Source organism: Astatotilapia calliptera, chromosome 17 (genome assembly GCF_964374335.1).
Source record: "Astatotilapia calliptera chromosome 17, fAstCal68.1, whole genome shotgun sequence".
Taxonomy (NCBI): Eukaryota; Metazoa; Chordata; class Actinopteri; order Cichliformes; family Cichlidae; genus Astatotilapia; species Astatotilapia calliptera.
Window position 1 is genome coordinate 20,793,853 of NC_137438.1, and position 20,550 is coordinate 20,814,402.

Genomic DNA, 20,550 nt, shown 5'->3' on the forward strand with positions numbered 1-20,550 from the left:
GTTATTATTGATATAAAAGTTGTTTCTTCTTTCTCCTGTTAAAAAACTTTCACTGGGTAATAAGGCATGGTGGGATTTAGGTTTGGTTTTTTTTTTGTTTTGTTTTTTTTGCGCGGGGGGTGTCTTGTTTGTTTTTATATCAAATGTCAAGCTTCTCAAGTGTTCCAACATTTGCTTCATTTGCTTCATTTATTTTGTAGTCCATTTTAGGAAAGACGTTTAAAAAAACAAAACAAAAATAAATTCAGCCAACTAAATAAAACTTTCACGTATCCCATAATTATTAAGAAAAACTGAATCCCGAGAATTTACAAGTTTTTGTTTTGTTTTCCCATGGAAGCATGAACGTCAAAAAAAAATGTGATTGATTTTTTTTTTTTTAAAACCAAAGATTAATGTCCTCAGGCCTGAGGATGCTCAGTGTTTGCCTGGATGAATCTGCTTTGTTCCTGATGCTGTTTAAAGTGGTTTTAATCACTATATCACCTGTCAAACACAATTTAAAATAAATAACAATTTAAACAAATCAAGAAGGGAAATTCAGATTGAAGATAAATGTTCTTCTCATGGGCCATATACAATCTAACCAAAGGTAAGTTTGTTTGTTTTTTGTTTTATTTTTTATTTTTGTCATGAGTTTGAGTTTTATGGTAGTACCAGCTGATTTGCTTTAATTGTATTCAAGAAATGCAGAACATTTTACTGTGACAGGAAGTGGCCTGTTTCCGCACACTGCTCACATTTCCTTCCTTCACTTCCTTCTCATTATAATTGCAAGGAACAGAAACCTTCCTAATGTGTTTTTACTTTTACTCACTCTAATCAACTATCAGATGGGGAGATCAAAGTGAGTTAATGATGGACTTGATCTGAGAAAGAAAATTCTAATATATTAAACCATTTTTATTAATATCATTATGGAGTTGTCACATTTTTGTGTTTATAAACACAATTTATAAAAAATGTAACAATAGAAATGACATTTAGAATTCCAAGTGGATATCACACAGATTCTGGTTACTCCCAATAATTCTGAAATCGGATAAAGAAAAATCTACCTTTGTACATGGACAGAAACAGGACTTTTAAACCCAAAATAAATTAAGTTGTGGAATGCATTTCCAAAGCTTGATGCCTTAACTATTTACCCAATAAAGACAAAATCTGACAACCTTCCCTGTGAGTTCTGACACCTCAGTATATAGAAACATTTGTTTATTTAGCTGCATGTTCCATGCGAAATGATGTGATAGCTCTGTTTAGCTTAGCAATTCAGTTATACTTGTATAGTGGCAAATCACAACAGCAGTCGCTTCAATGTGCTGTGTTGTAAGTTAAAGACTAGGAATGGGAATCGACGAGAACCGTTCCTAGTAGTCAAATTCCTTGGAATCGTTAGTCTGTTTGCCTATTGGTACTGCTTATTGGTTCTTGTACTTGCGCTGCTATCAGCTGATTTCAGTTATCGAGGGAGGAAAATAGCAGGATAGTTTATAGCTGTAGCTCAGGTGGCAGAGCAGGTCAGCCACTAATCAGGTCGGTGGTTCAATCCCAGGCTACCTCCTGGCTGCATGCCAATTATCCTTGGGCAAGATACTAACCCCGTGTTTGCCTACTGGTGGTGGTCAGAGGGCCCGGTGGCGCCAGTGTCCGGCAGCCTCGCCTCTGTCAGTGCGCCCCAGGGCAGCTTTGGCTACAACGTAGCTTGCCATCGCCAGTGTGTGAATGGGTGAATGACTGAATGTAGTGTGAAGCGCTTTGGGGTCCTTAGGGACTAGAAAAGCGCTATACAAATGCAGGTCATTTACCATAGCATGGATGTGGACCTTACTTTTATTTTTATTGCACAAAAGGACAAGAGCATAATGTTGAACTGCAAACTGCATCCAATGACAGAAACAACGGCATTATTCTGCTAACTAACACTTTCAACTATTTTTCTCCCTGGAGTAATTAAATAGCGTAGTGCATTACTTTTAATAAATGTGTTCTGTGTAATATCTGTAACCGGAAGGTCGCCGGTTCGATCCCTGGGCTCTCTGTCCTGGTCATTGTGTCCTTGGGCAAGACACTTTACCCTACCGCCTACTGGTGTTGGCCAGAGGGGCCGATGGCGCGATATGACAGCCTCGCTTCTGTCAGTCTGCCCCAGGGCAGCTGTGGCTACAACTGTAGCTGCCTCCACCAGTGTGTGAATGTGAGAGTGAATGAATAGTGGTATTGTGAAGCGCTTTGGGTGCCTTGAAAAGCGCTATATAAATCCAATCCATTATTATTATTATTATTATTACATTACTTTTTTGAGTAATGACCCAACACTGAGGAAATGCATCCAAATGACAATGACAATGTGCAATGACAATAAAGTTGAATTCTAATTCTAATTCTAATCCTAATTTGCACAAATGTAATGTTTGATATGCTGCTTAGTAATGGTGGTAACGCTCAAAGCGGAGCGGGCAAGAACCCAATGAGAATCAATAAGAGAACTGATAAGGAATCGAATCCTTAAGTGATATCGGTAAAAAGGTATCAGAGTCGTTAAATTCATCTAAATTCCCATCCCTAGTAAAGTAATAACAATAATACATAGAAAATCCCGACAAATATATGATGCCCTGTGAGCAAGTGTTTTTTGAGAATTAAAGTACCATCAAGAAGAAACTTCCAGCAGAACTAGGCACCTTAAATAACTTAACTCGTACCTCGGGAAGGATGGGGTTTGTGGGTGCCTTTTTAGGTGATGAAGTTTAAAGTTAAATATTGGATTAACTTCATACAGCATTTGGTTACTGTTTAAATTACGGAACTTACTTTTCAGGCAGATCTTCAGTAGGATTATGTTAACATAACTTAAAGATAACGAGTTAAAATTTTGTTTTCATGTTACTTCAGCTCATTACTGTTTTCTGGAGACCCGTGAAGGTTTTACTTTAACTTAACTGTAGAGAGCAGAGGTGATGCTCGAGTCTGTTGGAAGCTCTGGACACATCACATATAGCAGAGCTGGACACACTGGCTTTATGCTAGCTAATTTAACTAATGTTAACCTTCAAAATATATGATGCTAGTGGACCATTTAACGCTCATGCACCTCCTGAAGCTCCATTGTTCCACTGAAGGAAAAAGCACCCCAGATTAGTGATGTGCAAATCATGAAAAGTTAAGTGATTCTCAATACTCGAGAATCACTTTACTGACTCGTGAATCATGTTTCACACCCCAACTGACTCACTGACTCATCCCTGTTGCTGACTAATTTTATTAGTAGAAATATATCTAGCTTACCATTAAAATTGTGGGGAAAAAACAACAGCAAGTTTCTTAACAAAAACATTTCTGCTCTGAACTGGAAGAAAAAACCCTCCTTTCCTGAGCTAAATCGTAGCATAAACAAATAACTCACTTACTCACTCACTCACTGCTAGGGTTGCCAACCGTCCCTTAAAAAACGGAATCGTCCCGTATTTAGAAACAAAAGTACATGTCCCGTATTGAGCTAATAAGGGACGCACTTTGTCCCATAATACAGTGAGAATCAAAAGTAGTCTATAACTTTTAATGGAATTAACGCTTTGTTTTAAAACATAATTCCCAGCCCCTCTCCTGCTTTGTGACCAATGAGCTGGCAGCACACTTATGACAATTCGAGTATGACAATTCAGATTACCGCTCATCTCATTGGTCGAGGAAAGGTCGCTTGCAGAGAAAATACCGGAAGACAAAAGATGACCACAACAAGAAGCATGGCCAACAGGGAAACAAACGCCAACACTGCGGTGCAAGTCTCGGATGACAGTACACCTAATGCTGGGCAGACACTCGCTTGTGTCCAGATCACGCCGTCTTTTTCACCGACGTTTACGTGTTTGCGCGTGAGCAGTGTGAGCGCCTGTGGTGACACCCTCACGAGCGATTGATGATCGGGAGCTGGTCGTGAGGTGTTAATCACTTCTCGTTACCCCACGTATACTACACGACGCACGATGAAGGCCAAAATCGGTCCGATCACTCAAAAATCGGCTCAAAATGGGCCTAAAACCGCACAGTGTAAGCCCAGCATTAGAGCAGCAATGTTTGTTCCCCTCAGAGAAAGGGAAGAATGGGAAAAGGAAAACACCTGGCTGGAAAAAGTTAATATGGGCATGTGCAGTGAATATCAGCACTATGTGGCCAGAAGTGTGATAATATAACTTATTTTGTGTAATAAACAACTGCAAGGATAGATGATTACAACAAATTGATGACTAATACATAAAAGTAATACATAGATGAATAATGATGATGAGTTAAGATGCGTAATCATGGGAACAAGCGGGTTTACAAACAGGAGCAGCTGATTAGCATTAGAAAAGCTGAAATAATACCTTAGCTGAAGCCAATTGTACTAAATGCACTAAATGTGCACTGTTACAAGAATGTTTTTCTTTCTATTGTTTTCTATTATTTTAAGTTAAGCAGGACAGAGTTCTTTTAAAGAAAGATTTACTTATATTCTCAAAAGTTAAGCATGACAGGCTTCTGTTTAAGAAAGAGACCTGTTTTAGTGTGTTAATGTTGTCATTTTGAGCTAAAAATAAATGGCTAAATGATCATTTGTTTCACATGTGTTCATATCACAAAGAATAGAATATGCATCTACTTAAATCAACTTCAAGTCAAATGGTTAAAAAAATAATTTCACACACAAAAAAAGAGCTAGAAAATTCACCACACTGGGAAGGGTGAAGACAACTGGGTCGCCCGGCCCTGGCCACGAGGTGTCCCTTATTTATTTTTCAGGGAGTTGGCAACCCTACTCACTCCCTTCTGTGATGAATCGTAGCATAAACGAATCACTCAGGACTCACTCAACGTCAGTCCTGGCTCACAGCTCCTTCTTCTTCTTGGTTGGCAACCAATGTTAAGGCGCATTACTGCCCCCTGGCTCACAGCTCAGTGGACATTTAAAAATATATATATATTTGACACATTTGAGGAAAATACAAATAAAAATAAATAAAAATAAATAAAATAAATGTTCCCTTTAGAAATCTTTTTTTTGTGCTTTTTTTTACTCTATAAAAATAGTTGTTTTTCTTTTTCAATCACTCATCTTAGCAGTAGGATATACATGAAAAGAGAAATAAATTAAGTTTGAGTGAAAATGTACATTTTTTGCACTCTCTGGGCAACTGCCTCAGTGACTCAAATGACTCAAAAGAACCCGATTCACTTTGGTAAGTGACTCATTGAAACTCAATTCAGTAAAAAGAATCAAATTTACCACCATTACCCCAGATCATTATGGCGCCCCCGTGCAGGATGGTGTGTAGAAAACATCTCACGTTGGATCTGCTTGTCTTGCCATGTTGGAAACCATCAGGACCATCAAGGTTGCATTTTTTCTCATCACAGAATAAAACTTTCTTCCACCTTTCAATGTCCCATGTTTGGTGCTTTCTTGCAAAGTCCAAACGGTCAGTTCTGTGGTGTTCAAGGAGACAAGGCCTTTGGCGTTTTTTGTTTTTGAAGCCCTTCAGTCTCAGATGCCATCTGATGTTAAGGGGCTGCAGTCAGCACCAGTAACAACCTTAATTTGGGTCAAGGATTGCCCAGAGTCTTGACAGACAGCCAAATGGATCCTCTGACTCAGTGCTGTGGAAACTTTTTTGTCTTCCACTTGACTCTTATATTCCATAACCCATTAAAAAAATTCCAAATGACTGTCTTACTGCTTTCCACCTCAGATGCGATGGCATGCTGCCAGAGACCCTGCTTATGCAGTTCAACAACCCGACCACGTTCAAAAAGGGAACTTAATTTTGTTTTTGCCATCAGAACATCATAACAGTGTGACTATCAGACAGAAAATGAAAATGAATCCATATTTTTGCACAGATTTGTCGAAATGGAAAATCTGTAATTGATGTTATATAAAAATGCTATCATTAGTCTCATTATATATGAGCTTATTAATCAAGGCTAAACCATTTAGATCTGTATCTATAAATTACATAATAATAAGGCATAATGCTTTATAAATGAAGTATTCACCATTATCTCACTAATGCTTAATACAGTGCGGTTATGTGTATGTTTCAGTGTATAACTACCATCGGGTTAGATATTTAGCGAGGGATTGCAGATGAAAAGAAATAACAGTGTTTATTAATCTACACTGTGCCTGTTAAAAATAAACAAATAAAAATCAAAATATGTAATGTAATATAACAAAGTAAGGAATTTTTTTTAAATATTCATTTTATACTTTACACTTTCAATCTGAGTACTTCGGGTGTTTAAATTGACAGTGAAGTTTTTATCTATTTCTTGACATCCATAATTAAAGAAAATAAGATAGCTGACTACCAAACACAAATGACAGGACAAGCAACACCACTGTTCTTAGTGAGTCAAAGCCAAACTGTGTGATGGCGTGAAATTTGGAAACTAAACCTGGCCCCTCCCCTTCTGCATAAAATTTAAATTCCTCAGAAAGAAAACCACCTGCGTTCAGCAAAAACAATCAGGAAGATGTTGCAGAAACAGCTTGGAACAGTCAGAATAACAAAGCAGCCAAGCCTTATGGTATTAATTGCTCATAGAACAAGAGTTACGTCTGGTATCTCACAGCCGCAATGGATGTTTACACTGCACACGTCATTACCACTGTTTTGGCTAATGTGGCTGATTCCAGAGATATTTTTATATTTCTGCCCAAATCTGTAAATGTCTGCTGGGAAACAACCAGGGACACTGTTTATGACTGTTTCTCTAACACACATAAGTTTGGCCATAAACACACTCTGCTGGTCCATCCCCTGCAGCTATTTTTAACCTAAAGTCAACACAGCACCCAGTTTAATGACTCTGCTGGATTCCAGTCTATTTTACTCCCGTCCTGGTACAGCACTTACTACAAAATAACACTGATATGAAATTGAAATATTATTTTGATAAGTCCAAGCAAATAACTTGATCACAAATATACAAATCAAACTGAAGCCAAATTAACATCTTATTGTAGCTGACTTTGTGCATCAAGATCATGGAATCCAGTTTTCCATAGCAAAACTGCATCAATCACAACTAGAAGATGTTCCTGGTATCAAAACATAGGTAAAAATAATGGAAAATGTCCAATTTAACTTCGGCTAAAACATCCTTCCAAAAACATCCTGGAAGCAGTGGTCTAAATCAGTTCAAAAAGATAATCACTTTTGGAGGTCGTATGTGCAATGGCCCATAACAGTATTTCTTAAAGACACACACAAACTGATCCACTAATATAACAACCTTCTGGTGTGTGCTGAGAGTTTGTTATGTGTGAACACATAATGACAATAAAGGATACTTCTTCTTCTTCTTCTTCTGGGTAACGATAATTGCAAGAAATTTAAGTTTGCAGCTCACCTCTCCAGGTAGAACGATGATTTATGCTCAGTTGAGATGCTTTTGGCCCATCACATGCTGTTCTGAACAGTGCTGAAAGGACAGAAGGAAAAGGTGAAGGAAGGAGTTGTGGAGCAGGATTGTTGGGTCTGCAGTTGCCATGCAACAATGAAGTTGGGCTGTTGCTGCTGTGTTTGTTTATGGTGTAAAAATAAACACGTTTTCACATTAGAAATGCTATTTGTCTTCCCTGTGTCCTTTCATCACACTTGTTACTTATTTTCCTCCCTTTCCTCCTGTCACTTTCACTTTCTTTTTCATACTTCTTTGTCATTTACCTTCCTGTTTTCTTACTGACATTCATATCTCTATTTCAATCACCCTCCACGCTTAATTAGTTGTTATTGTTACCTGGAATAACCTCTCCTCTCCTCTTCTCCCCTTCTCTCTTTTCCTCTCAGCCAATCTTCCAAACTTGGTCATGTTATTCGTTCTGCCGCCAAACACGGAGCTTTAAACAACATCCATCACACAGGAGTGGGCTCTGGACTTTACTCTGTTTCTATTTTAACTGGACTCGCTCAGACAGCAGCCATGGCTCGCTGCAGGAGCTACTTGCGAGGACTTGCTATCTGTGTTACTGTGTTGCTACTGGTAAGCACACTGCTAATTGTTAACTGCATGTTTGTGTGGGCTGTCGGAGGTGATTGGATCTTTAAAAAATGAAAATTTTAAAAAGGTAATCTTAAAAAATTATAATGGTCTAAAATCTTAATCTACTATTTTTGAAATACACAGTGTGTCATTCAGGTGTTGATTACATGTGCTAATTAATGAATTTCAATGTAACTACAGTCTTGTAAACAGAAGGTGAAAAGCAGAAACAGTATGTTTGTTTTTAACTTTTTTTCTTTTACTTATAATTTTGTAGACATGTAATTATTTTGCGTTGAGCACGTACAAAATTTAGTTTCATTCTGGGTTCAAATACATATTTGTGATAATTGTGGTAATAACTAGCAACTGCTTTCTGGTAGCAGGTGCAAGATTATATTTGTCTAATTTTTGGCAACTATTATATGTTGCGTTTAAATCCAATCAATCTTTATTTATAAAGCACTTTAAAATACCCAGCACAGGACCAAAGTGCTGTACATTAAATATGTTAAGAACAATAAAATAAAACAAAACAATAAAAATAAAACACATAATACATAAAAACTTAAAGTAGCCCTATATTTAAAACGAGAGAAAACAGCATAGAATCAACTTTTTTTCTTGTTTTTTTGGGTGAAGTATTTGTTTTCATGTATTCTTAATACTTATCTAAACATTAAAATATTTTAGGTGGTGTGTTATGTTGCCAAAATCTTGCACTGTGTGGTACTCAAAAAGATTTTCTTTTATTTAAAGTAAACATTTAGTCTTGATTTAATCTTTTTACTAATAAATCTCTCTTCACTACACTAAAACACTAAAATAATGTGGAGGTCTTTTAGCAACAATTTTAGAACCTTCACTTTTTAAGTTCATAAGAGGAAGGAAGGAGGCAGGGGACTAGGGAGTGTCATAACCACGGTCTAGGACGAAACAACAAAGATCCATGAGTACATCAGGAAGATGGCCTCACAACTGATAGTGTGCTTAGTGAATACCTCAGGCAGCAGAAACCAGAGAAAGGAGAGGAGCAAGAAGAGGAACCATCATGGGAGGACAAGCCCCTGCATGGTACAGTGGGGCAAAAAAGTATTTAGTCAGCCACCAATTGTGCAAGTTCCCCCACCTAAAATGATGACAGAGGTCAGTAATTTGCACCAGAGGTACACTTCAACTGTGAGAGACAGAATGTGAAAAAAAAAATCCATGAATCCACATGGTAGGATTTGTAAAGAATTTATTCGTAAATCAGGGTGGAAAATAAGTATTTGGTCAATAACAAAAATACAACTCAATACTTTGTAACATAACCTTTGTTGGCAATAACAGAGGTCAAACGTTTACTATAGGTCTTTACCAGGTTTGCACACACAGTAGCTGGTATTTTGGCCCATTCCTCCATGCAGATCTTCTCGAGAGCAGTGATGTTTTGGGGCTGTCGCCGAGCAACACGGACTTTCAACTCCCGCCACAGATTTTCTATGGGGTTGAGGTCTGGAGACTGGCTAGGCCACTCCAGGACTTTCAAATGCTTCTTACGGAGCCACTCCTTTGTTGCCCGGGCGGTGTGTTTTGGATCTTTGTCATGTTGGAAGACCCAGCCTCGTTTCATCTTCAAAGTTCTCACTGATGGAAGGAGGTTTTGGCTCAAAATCTCACGATACATGGCCCCATTCATTCTGTCCTTAACACGGATCAGTCGTCCTGTCCCCTTGGCAGAAAAACAGCCCCATAGCATGATGTTTCCACCCCCATGCTTCACAGTAGGTATGGTGTTCTTGGGATGCAACTCAGTATTCTTCTTCCTCCAAACACGACGAGTTGAGTTTATACCAAAAAGTTCTACTTTGGTTTCATCTGACCACATGACATTCTCCCAATCCTCTGCTGTATCATCCATGTGCTATCTGGCAAACTTCAGACGGGCCTGGACATGCACTGGCTTCAGCAGCGGAACACGTCTGGCACTGCGGGATTTGATTCCCTGCCGTTGTAGTGTGTTACTGATGGTGACCTTTGTTACTTTGGTCCCAGCTCTCTGCAGGTCATTCACCAGGTCCCCCCGTGTGGTTCTGGGATCTTTGCTCACCGTTCTCATGATCATTTTGACCCCACGGGATGAGATCTTGCGTGGAGCCCCAGATCGAGGGAGATTATCAGTGGTCTTGTATGTCTTCCATTTTCTGATGATTGCTCCCACAGTTGATTTTTTCACACCAAGCTGCTTGCCTATTGTAGATTCACTCTTCCCAGTCTGGTGCAGGTCTACAATACTTTTCCTGGTGTCCTTCGAAAGCTCTTTGGTCTTGGCCATGGCGGAGTTTGGAGTCTGACTGTTTGAGGCTGTGGACAGGTGTCTTTTATACAGATGATGAGTTCAAACAGGTGCCATTCATACAGGTAACGCGTGGGGGACAGAAAAGCTTCTTACAGAAGACGTTACAGGTCTGTGAGAGCCAGAGATTTTCCTTGTTTGAGGTGACCAAATACTTATTTTCCACCCTGATTTACGAATAAATTCTTTACAAATCCTACCATGTGGATTCATGGATTTTTTTTTCACATTCTGTCTCTCACAGTTGAAGTGTACCTCTGGTGCAAATTACTGACCTCTGTCATCATTTTAGGTGGGGGAACTTGCACAATTGGTGGCTGACTAAATACTTTTTTGCCCCACTGTATACATTTTGCATCTCTGTGGTTGTGAATGCTGGGGCTCAAACTCAGGAGCTTACTTGGTGCTCCACTAAGTTTAAGCAACATCTAGAAATAATAGAAATAAATGTGTGAGTGTTTTTATTGTTTTTTTCTGTTCATTTAAACTGCGTAAGACAAGTTGCAGAGAGAATATTCACTAAGTAAGCCAACAGAGGCTGGGAATGTGGAAGTCAAAGAATGAGACAACCATGAGTGTTTAAGGTGTAGTTGGACTGTTTTGGAAAGTTTCAACTTGCTGACTGTGAGACAGATTACATTTGTGATATAAAGCTGTCAGAGTTCCCAGTCTCTCTGGGGAAGAGAAGGCATTTCACAGGAATGTTTCTGCTGTTAAAGACTTCCTGATCTGTGAAACCAACCAACAGCCACTTTTGTGTAAACCAGTTTGAGTCATTGCCTTTTACTATTTTTATTCTTTATTCATTTTTATTATGCAGGTGTCTGGGTTTGTGATGATTGGTGCTGCTTTTTCCCCCATTGATGATATACCTGTTGCAGAGGTAAAATGGGATTTTTTTCACCACACTTTTTTATACAAGAATCAACTATGTAGTGAAACAGCTCTAATTTCACATTATATTTCCTCAGACTCATAGTTGACATTTTATAACACAACTTCTACTTTCTTGTAAGATTCTGGTGCATACATTATCCACAATGCAACTGTGAGCCTGCCACTTGTAATGTAGCTTGGACTCTAGCACTGATAGGAAGAAGATAGATAGATAGATAGATAGATAGATAGATAGATAGATAGATAGATAGATAGATAGATAGATAGATAGATAGATAGATAGATAGATAGATACATACATACATACATACATACATACATACATACATACATACATACATACATACATACATACATATATACATAGATACTAATCAACGTGTATGATTTCCAAAGTTAAATAAAGGCATATTTGAATATATATAATAATTATAATAATATAATTGTGTATTGCTGTGCTGTTATTAGTTACTGCATTTAGTAGTTATTTTATACATTTTCATTTTTACATATTTTATCTTTTATATTATTGCTAAATAGTACCCATCCCCCGTCATTTGGTTATAGTTTGCTTCCAAGTAGCCAGACCTTCTTGAAGTCTTTAGAGTGGTCTTTAATATAGTTTCCCAGGATTTCTGAGGGTCTTTCAAAGTTTTCTTTGGACACTGGCTGCTTTATCCTCACTTTCATTCCAGCCAGTATACTTGACAATTTTAGAGGATTGATTTCTTTTTTTAGTCACAGAAAACCAACTTAAGAATAATTCAAGCACAAAAAGGCACCTAACTCGAACAATGAATCAGTGTTATGTGACAATCAACTTCACCAATAAATTAATTTTCAGTAGCATCTTCAAGCACTTCATTACCGGAAGTGTGTCACAAACATGTCACTTTTTCCTATTTCTTTTGTTGAATCTATAAAAATGCCAAAGATGGCACAGTTTTACAGACATAAAATGATATTTTTGCACCAACAAGGTGATTCCCAGAGAGCTAGCAGCTGAAAACTTGGCATATCTCAACATGGTGTGCTATGTGTCCTTAAAATATCTGAGGAACCTGGACAAGGAGTGGGCAAAAGAAGTGCCAGGCCTAAAGACTAACAACAGCAGATGAGTGGTATCTCAAAGTCATGTCCTAAATAGGAAAAGGACTTGCAAGGATCTGGCACATAATCTAAAAGATGCATCTGGACCTTCTGCTCCACACTGCATCACAAGTGTGTGATTGTGTGTGAATGGGTGAATGACTCTATGTCGTGTAAAACACTTTGGGGTCCTTAGCGACTAAGTAAAGCGCTATACAAATGCAGGCTATACCATTTACCATTTCTGCTGATCCTGTTCATTGCCTCATTAGAAATGGTCTCAGATACTGTTCTGCATATTCAATAGTTGTTATTATAAATATTTGTTATTTATTCCTTTTGTTTAGGTTAAATAAAATATATTTGTTATCTGACGTTCTCTCTTTCAGTTGTTTGACCAGCTGTCCATTAGTAATGGCTTACTGGTCCTGCAGGTGTTTGGTCCACTCACAATGGTTTTGTCTGTTCTGGGCATATCTGCTGCCTCTTTGGACTACAAATCTTTGCTGTTGGTGGTGAGTAACACAAATTCATACATGTGTTTGTTAAAATAAGATAAGATGAGATAAGATAAGATAAGATAAAATAAAATAAACTTTATTAGTCCCACGCATGGAAAATTAGTTTTGTTAAAGCAGTAAAGCAGATAAGATAACATAAAATAAATTTGTACATTTTTTCTATGTACAAAGTTGCATAGAAAAAAATAGAGAACAAACACTGGAATAAGATATCCATAAGATACTGTACACAATAAAATAGAATAAAATAAAATACTATATGCAATCGAATAAAATAGAATACAAATGCTATATACAATTGAGTATAATACAACGATGCCAGAAAAAGAGTAATGCACTTAGTGTTGTTGCTATTGCACATGTGTGGATGTGTGTGTTTGGTCAGTTGAAGTCTTTGTTGTGGAGTCTGACAACAGTGGTGAGGAAAGACCTGCAAAATCTCTCCGTCCCACACCGTGGGTGACGCAGCCTGCCACTGAAGGAGCTGCTCAGTGCTGTCAGAGTCTCCTGCATGGGGTGAGAGATGTTGTCCAACAGGGATGACAGCTTAGCCACCATTCTCCTGTCACTCTCCACCTCCACTGGGTCCAGAGCGCATCCTAGAACAGAGCTGGCCCTTCTGATCAGCCTGTTCAGTCTCTTCCTGTCCCCAGCAGAGATGTTGCCGCCCCAGCAGACCACACCATAAAAGATAGCTGAGGCCACCACAGAGTCATAGAAGGTCTTCAGGAGTGGGCTCTTCACTCCACAAGTTCAAATGTAGCATCTTTGTGAGGATCCTAGCTGATAGAAGTATTCCCAACCCCTAATCCCTAATTGCATATATACGAAAACATAATTTTAACCCAAATTCTAAAGCTAAGTTTGAAGCTGCTGTCCCTAAATGAGGCTGACCCCCAAATGCCCCTGTGTTCCAAAAATGTCCTCACTACAAAGGTTATTGGTCCAAAGTGGTCCCCCAAAACATACACATACAAGTACAAACACACACACTAGAGTAGTGGCATTAACCTGTAATCTTTTTTCCAGTTTTCTGCTCTGACATTTGTGGAGTTTGTGGCACTAATGATCGTTGCCTCACCCCTGGTTCAGGTTCAAGCTCAGGTAACTACCTGTTCGTTTCACTTACTGTATTTTTAGACAGTCCTTGCTTTCTTGTCACCAGTGCCCCCTGGAGGTATGCAATGACTATGAAATATGAAACCGTTATCTTTGGGCTGTAAACTGACTAAATAAGTAATAAAGTAATACAGATGAAAGTTAATTACTCTTAAAACTCTGCTTGTGTTTGTGTATCACTCTTCAAACGTTTATATTATTTACTGTAGATGGACTTTGCCGTGGATGAATTGTTTCTCAATGTGACACCCCTACACAAAGCAGCAGCTGACATCCAGAAAGAATTAAATAAGCTTCAGACGTCGGTAAGTGAAACAAAGAAAAAAAATAAGGATAAAGAAATGAAAAAGTGATATAACTTTTTAGTTTTTCCTGTTGTCCTGTTGTCATAGCAACAACTATGACCTAATTTTATAGACATATATGACCTGAATGAGTAATTCAACACCAAGACTAATGATAACCTTGAGCTTTAACTGATGATAATATTTGTGTGTTTTCAAGGACTCCTGTTGTGGTTTGAGGAAATTTGAAGACTGGGATAATCAGCTTCCTTTTTCCTGTATCTGCACACCTCCTACAACCACCTATACCAGTGAGTCAAGGTATGTTAAGACTGGATTTTAGATAGATTAGCTGAATATTGAATTGTAGAGTCATTTTTTATCTAATTTTTTAAATAATTTCTATTTCATACGTTTAGAAAATGTGTAATTTGCTTGAGTTTTTAGCTGTTTTTCAGAATAAGGTAGGGTACACCCTACAATATAGGGTCACAACAACAGAGGCGACTGTTGTTGTGATTTGCCACTGTATAAATAAAATTGAAATGAACTGAATATTTAAGTTTAATACATTTTTAAATTATTTAGCTGTCGATCAACGTCCCTACCCTTACCTATGGTAAAGAGCTGTGGGTAGTGACCACTCCCCCTGCGGCCCGGCCCCAGCGGAAGAAGATGGATGGATGGGTTGTCTTGGCTCTTAAATTTTGGCTTTCTGTTTTTGCCCACAGATCTCAGCCTGGTAATTCCAGCTCATATGAGCCTTGTGTGATGGTGGGAAGTAACCAGCAGTTTGTGCACTCCAAGGTAAATATTTGCTTCAGGGTTTTGTTCTTCTTCTATCATTAATTTTCACACAGTTCTACTTTTTCCTCAGCATCTTTCTTTCTACAATTCTCCAGTGTTTTCTCCCTTTCTCTGGTTATTTTTTCTTTTTTCTTGCTCTCCTTTACTAGTTTTCCTGATTATCCTTTTTTCTTATGTTTTGTTCTATTTTACTATTTTCTATTACACTTTTAAATTTACATTTTCCATCTTCCCACTGTACATCTTCGATCCAGTGGCAGTCTGGTTTAGTCTTTCTATTCTTTAGTTCAGTTAATCTTTTATAATGTTGTTTAGTTATAAAGACAAACAGAAGCAAATAAACGCAAAGGGAAATTTGACTTATGTACGCCAAAAACAGACGTTTTTTTAATCATGTTGATTCTTCACCTTTATATTTTTGGCAGCCCTGTGGTCCCATCCTAAAGAGCTACCTGAGTTTCCCAGTCAAGCTCAGAATAGGAATCATTTCAGCTTTCGCCACCATTGCAGTAAGAAAAAAAACACTCAGCTTTTTTTTTTATCTTACTTTAAAACCAAGATCCATATCTTTTTTTTAATATATAAAGAGTTGAAAAGAGAACAAACTCCAGCTGCTTGAAGAAATTAACAAATGCATGAATGCAAAAATTCTAAAATCTAAAAGTTATGATTGTAGATATGTTTGCATGATTGAGGAAGAGGCTATATGGTTGTTCTATACCCATATAAACGTGGTTTATATGGGTATAAAAGGATTAGAGGAGAAATTTAAGTTCATAGAAGTTCCCAAGACATGAATTTTAATTTCTGGAAATGTCTAGTTTATATATGTGCTTGTCTAGAATTTCTGGAAGAGTTTCTCTGATAGTGTCCATCCATTCTAAAACACTGGAAGTTTCAAGAAAAGCTTTTACTCTATGATTTCATTGCAAAATTGATTGTTTGGAAACAGGTTGACCCTAATGGTCCACCTGTGCAATCGCCTTGCAATCAAAATCGTTTGCTCAGATTCAGGGTGTTACACAGAAATTTGATTTCAGTCTCAACCAGCCAAAAGTGCAACAAGAAAAAGTCACCAGGCAACCACTGATTTTTCCCTTTTGCAAGGCAATTGCAGTGCAATTTTTACTGTGATGAATAATGATGTATAAAATATTATACACAGTGTGTGTGTGTGTGTGTGTGTGTGTGTGTGTGTGTGTGTGTGTGTGTGTGTGTGTGTGTGTGTGTGTGTGTTGCAGATAACAGCCATTGCTCTGTGTCTTGCTTTGGGTCTGGAGAAATACTGGAAGAAGCCTCCAGTTGAAACTACAGTCGACGACTACGACAGAGTGAAATACCAACCTAAACCTTCCCTCACCTGACCTCTGACCCCCTTTCACCCAAAATTAAGACAACGATACTAATGCGCTTCCACTCTCTGGGCTTCTGGTGCTGATGAGATGGTCCAGAATGAACACATGGTGCTTTATGGAGCTGTTGCCTGAAAATGCTAATTTGGTGTATATGGTGTAAAACATTTCCTTCTTGAAATGTTCATCTTGTGTTTAATGGAAGGGGATCAAAACAATAGATACTTAAACTTTTCATTGTAGCAAAATACCTTCATGTATTCAGTAGCAGAAGCAAATTTCTAACAGCAGCATCCTGATGGCATCAGCTTTAACCACTACAGCTGCTTCCCATATCAACATGGAAATTTCTGTTACTGTTTAAACATGCTTCTGGTATCTAGTTAGCACAAAGCAGGTGCCATCATTAATCATTAATCTTTAGCAGCTAACTTGTGTTTTTGCAGAATGACAGTCTTTTATGGGCATAATCATTGTTTTTTGGAGGAAAATCTAAAGGATGTTAGTCTGTTTTAGACATTTTTTAAAAATAAATTGGCAATCGCTCTATTTGCAAAAACTAAAATAGGAAGTCTGGGTTTTTGGGTCTAGAATCAGTTATAAATAATTATTTTAGTCTTTTAACTCCATTCAGAGGACTGCTTTAGGACTGTTTTGCAAATGCCTCTGGACAAATTGCCACCATTTTCAGAACAATCACAGTAACAGAGGGTGTAACGGCTCTCCTGGATCTGCTCCATATTAATTCTGATTGGTTGTAAAACTACATTTTTTGGGGTAGGCAAATGTTATTACAGGAGCATATTTAAACAGTGGCTTATTTGTCTTGTCTCACAACTATTTAACGGAACTTGTGACCAGTTGTGATGGCATGCCACACATGGTAAGCTCCACACCTCATCACCCGTTGATTCACTTTAGTTTAATTTACAGTCACTACTTTAAAATATTCTATTTATTGTTCAATATCGTTTCTTTATTAAATATATTCATTTTTCCATCACACCTTCCAATGTTTATATGGCGTGCACACATATTAACCTTGCAAGGTCAAAGTTCTGTTTTATGTTATATTAATACATCTTTCTTTGTTTGAGTTACCTGGGGGTTGGTGTCTCCTCCTGTCTGGCAAAAGGGCTGGGAGACCTGAAGTACTGCTGACAGCCTAATTGGATTGCACCACATGCTTCATTGCCTGGGGGGTGTTTCATGTTTGTTTAAATGTTTTGTATTAGTTGGTTATATGGCAGCCATCTTGTTTTCCCCCGTGTGTGTCATTTGGTTTAGCTAAACCAGTATTTAAGTCCCCCTGTGTGTCATTTCAGCAGGTCAGTTTACCATATGTTTGTTTGAGATTTTGTTAATTATTATCTTGAGTTTAGTCTGTTGAGTTGACCTCTTTTATTGGTCTGCCTGTTTAAGTTTTGGCTTTGTTAAATATATTTTCATATTTTTGGGTCAATAAAACCCGTTTTTTGAATTAAAACCACCGGTGTCCTTTATGCTTTACTGCTTGGTCCCTGACACCAGTGTTGGTCAAGTTACCTGAAAAAAGTAATCAGTAACTAATTACTGATTACTTCCCCCCAAAAGTAATCCCGTTACTTTACTGATTACTTATTTTCAAAAGTAATTAATTACTTAGTTACTTTTTAAAAACACGATTTACAACCTGAATAGGTAATAAAGTGATAGATCTTTCAGCCCAATTCTACTTTTTCTACATAATCCATCATACAAAATGTAATCAAATGGAAAAGTCTCCTTTTTTTAACTTGTGAATTTCCCATTACGTCGTAGCGCACTCGGTGCTTGCTTGGAAGTTTAGGGTTTTTTTCGCTATAAAAAGAAGTTTTCTTCCCACTCACAACGGACACTAATGTTTTTGTCACTTTTTATGGAATCAAACTCAAAGTAAGGTCAGTACTTCCACGCTTTAAACGCTGCATGCTCATACTCTCTCCCGTACTCGATATATTATCCATTGTTGATCTGCACACAGCTGTTGTCACGAACGTCGCACTCGCTTACGTCATTGTCATGAGACATTATCGCAAAAAAATCACGGTAACGCAGTAATGCAGTGTTCCTACAGGAAAGTAACGGTAATCTAATTACCGTTTTTGCGAGAGTAATCCCTTACTTTACTCGTTACTTTAAAACAGTAACGGGTTACTGCCCATCTCTGCTTGTGACACATTAATAAGTCTCTAACAGACTATAATATTTTTGCTGTCATTTAACGGTATGCTCTAGGTGTAAGTTTCTTTTCTCTGTATTTCAGCATGTTTGAAAACTTTCTCCACTTGTGGTATTTATGTGATGTTTGCAAAATCAGTGCCAGTAACACAATCAGCTGTGCTGAAAGACTACTGGGGCACAAACATACCTCTAAATAAGGAGGCAGATGCTAAAAACAGCTTTTATTTTCAATATTTGAAGAGTGATTATTATTATTATTATTATTATTATTATTTCCAGTATACAGGAGTTCTCTCCTACTCGCCTGATAGCCTGCATCATCTGTGTTTGTTTGGCATTTCAAGCTGCAACCTGAAGATGGCAGCGATGGACATTTTGCAGCAAGTCAATGTGTGGGTGGTGTGCTTTGTAAAATTAAATTCTTAAATCTGAACTTGTTTCTAATCATCTTCAGTGACTAAAACCCTCAAGGAAAAAAGTTTGAAAGTAAAATGTTAATTCCACATGGAAACATTTCTTTATAAAGAACATTACCACAAACAGACATTTACTATTTTATCCAACTGGAAGCCTCTCCTTTTATATACAGGGCTCAAAGAAAATGGGAACACTTTTTAATCAGAGTTCAGCATTGAGCCAATTAAACTTGTGGATTATTGACCTGGTTGGTTAGGTAGTAGAAGTTGTTTTTTTTTTAAATCTGTTTAAGCTGCTTTGGTGCAATAGAGAGACAACAGTGAGACAACCACCAGAACAGGAATGGTTTTACAGGCGGAGGCCAATGAGTCTTTTTTCCTCCTCATCTTTTCTGACTGCTTTTTGTTTTTACTAGTTTTGCATTTGGTTAGGCTCAATGTCACTGCTGGGGTTATGAGATGATACCTGGAGTTTATATAAGTAGTCCAACTCCTCCAGGATGGCACATCAACAATACTTGCCATTGCCAGAAGGTTTGCTGTGTCTCAGCACAGTCTCAAGAGCTTAGAGGAGATTCCAGGTGACAGGCAGTTAGTCTAGGAATGTCATGGATCGCTGTGTGGCAGGCAGGATGAGGACCCAATCGCAAAACTCACACACACGGGGATGAACTCAAAAAACACAGCTTTATTGCTGGCCACGAGAAACAATACAAAATAAACTAAACTGGGAAAACTAAAGCACAAGGAGAGAGAAACAGGGAAATCCACACAGCATGAGGGAGAACGCGACGCCGAACAGAGGGAGATGCAGACAGAAATACACAGAGGGTTAACGAGGAAAGTGGGAACACACGGGGAACACAGGTGACACTGATAATCATAACGAGACAGGGCGGGGTGAACTGAACATGACATGTACAGGCGTGAGAGTCACAAAGTAAACAGGAAGTGCACAGAGGTTCAGACAGGAGGAGAGAGAGCACGGGGAAAACACAGACATAACGGGCTGGGGAAACATGAAACAACCACAAAGGGAGACGAGGGCTCATAAATACATAGAGGGCACACAGGGGGAAGAGAGAGCACGGGGAGAACTTAGACATAATGGGCAGGGGAAACATGGAATAAAACATAAGGAGAGACGAGGGCTCACAGATACACAGAAGGGCACACAGGGGGTAAAAGCCATGAAGGGAAAACACTTAGGGAACAACACAACAGGGCAACTCAGAAAACATGGCCTAAGCAAGGAACAAAATACAAAAATACAAGGAACTAAGAATACTGGGCCCACATGGCCCAGGACCATGACATCACCCCCCCCTAAAGGGCTGGCTCCCGACAGCCCAAACCCGAGAAACAAAACAAAAACAGAAAACAACCCACCCAGGGCGGGAGGCGGGGGATCAGGACGGAGGGACCAGAACGGGAAACAAAACAAACAACAGAAAACACAGGAGCACATGACCATAGTCCAAATAAAGTTCAGGGGGC

The 20,550-nt window shown here is 38.4% G+C and overlaps 1 protein-coding gene across 1 annotated transcript; it reads left to right on the forward strand.

The window, feature by feature from the left end:
• Nucleotides 1-7,723: 7,723 nt before the first annotated feature.
• Nucleotides 7,724-17,921, forward strand: LOC113009328 (uncharacterized). The gene is made up of 9 exons (XM_026147557.2): nucleotides 7,724-8,028; nucleotides 11,187-11,249; nucleotides 12,742-12,867; nucleotides 13,903-13,977; nucleotides 14,202-14,297; nucleotides 14,497-14,597; nucleotides 15,008-15,083; nucleotides 15,509-15,592; nucleotides 16,325-17,921. Exons 1-9 carry the CDS (start codon nucleotides 7,969-7,971, stop codon nucleotides 16,445-16,447), a joined length of 804 nt encoding a protein of 267 aa, XP_026003342.1. The 5' UTR covers nucleotides 7,724-7,968; the 3' UTR covers nucleotides 16,448-17,921.
• Nucleotides 17,922-20,550: the final 2,629 nt, after the last annotated feature.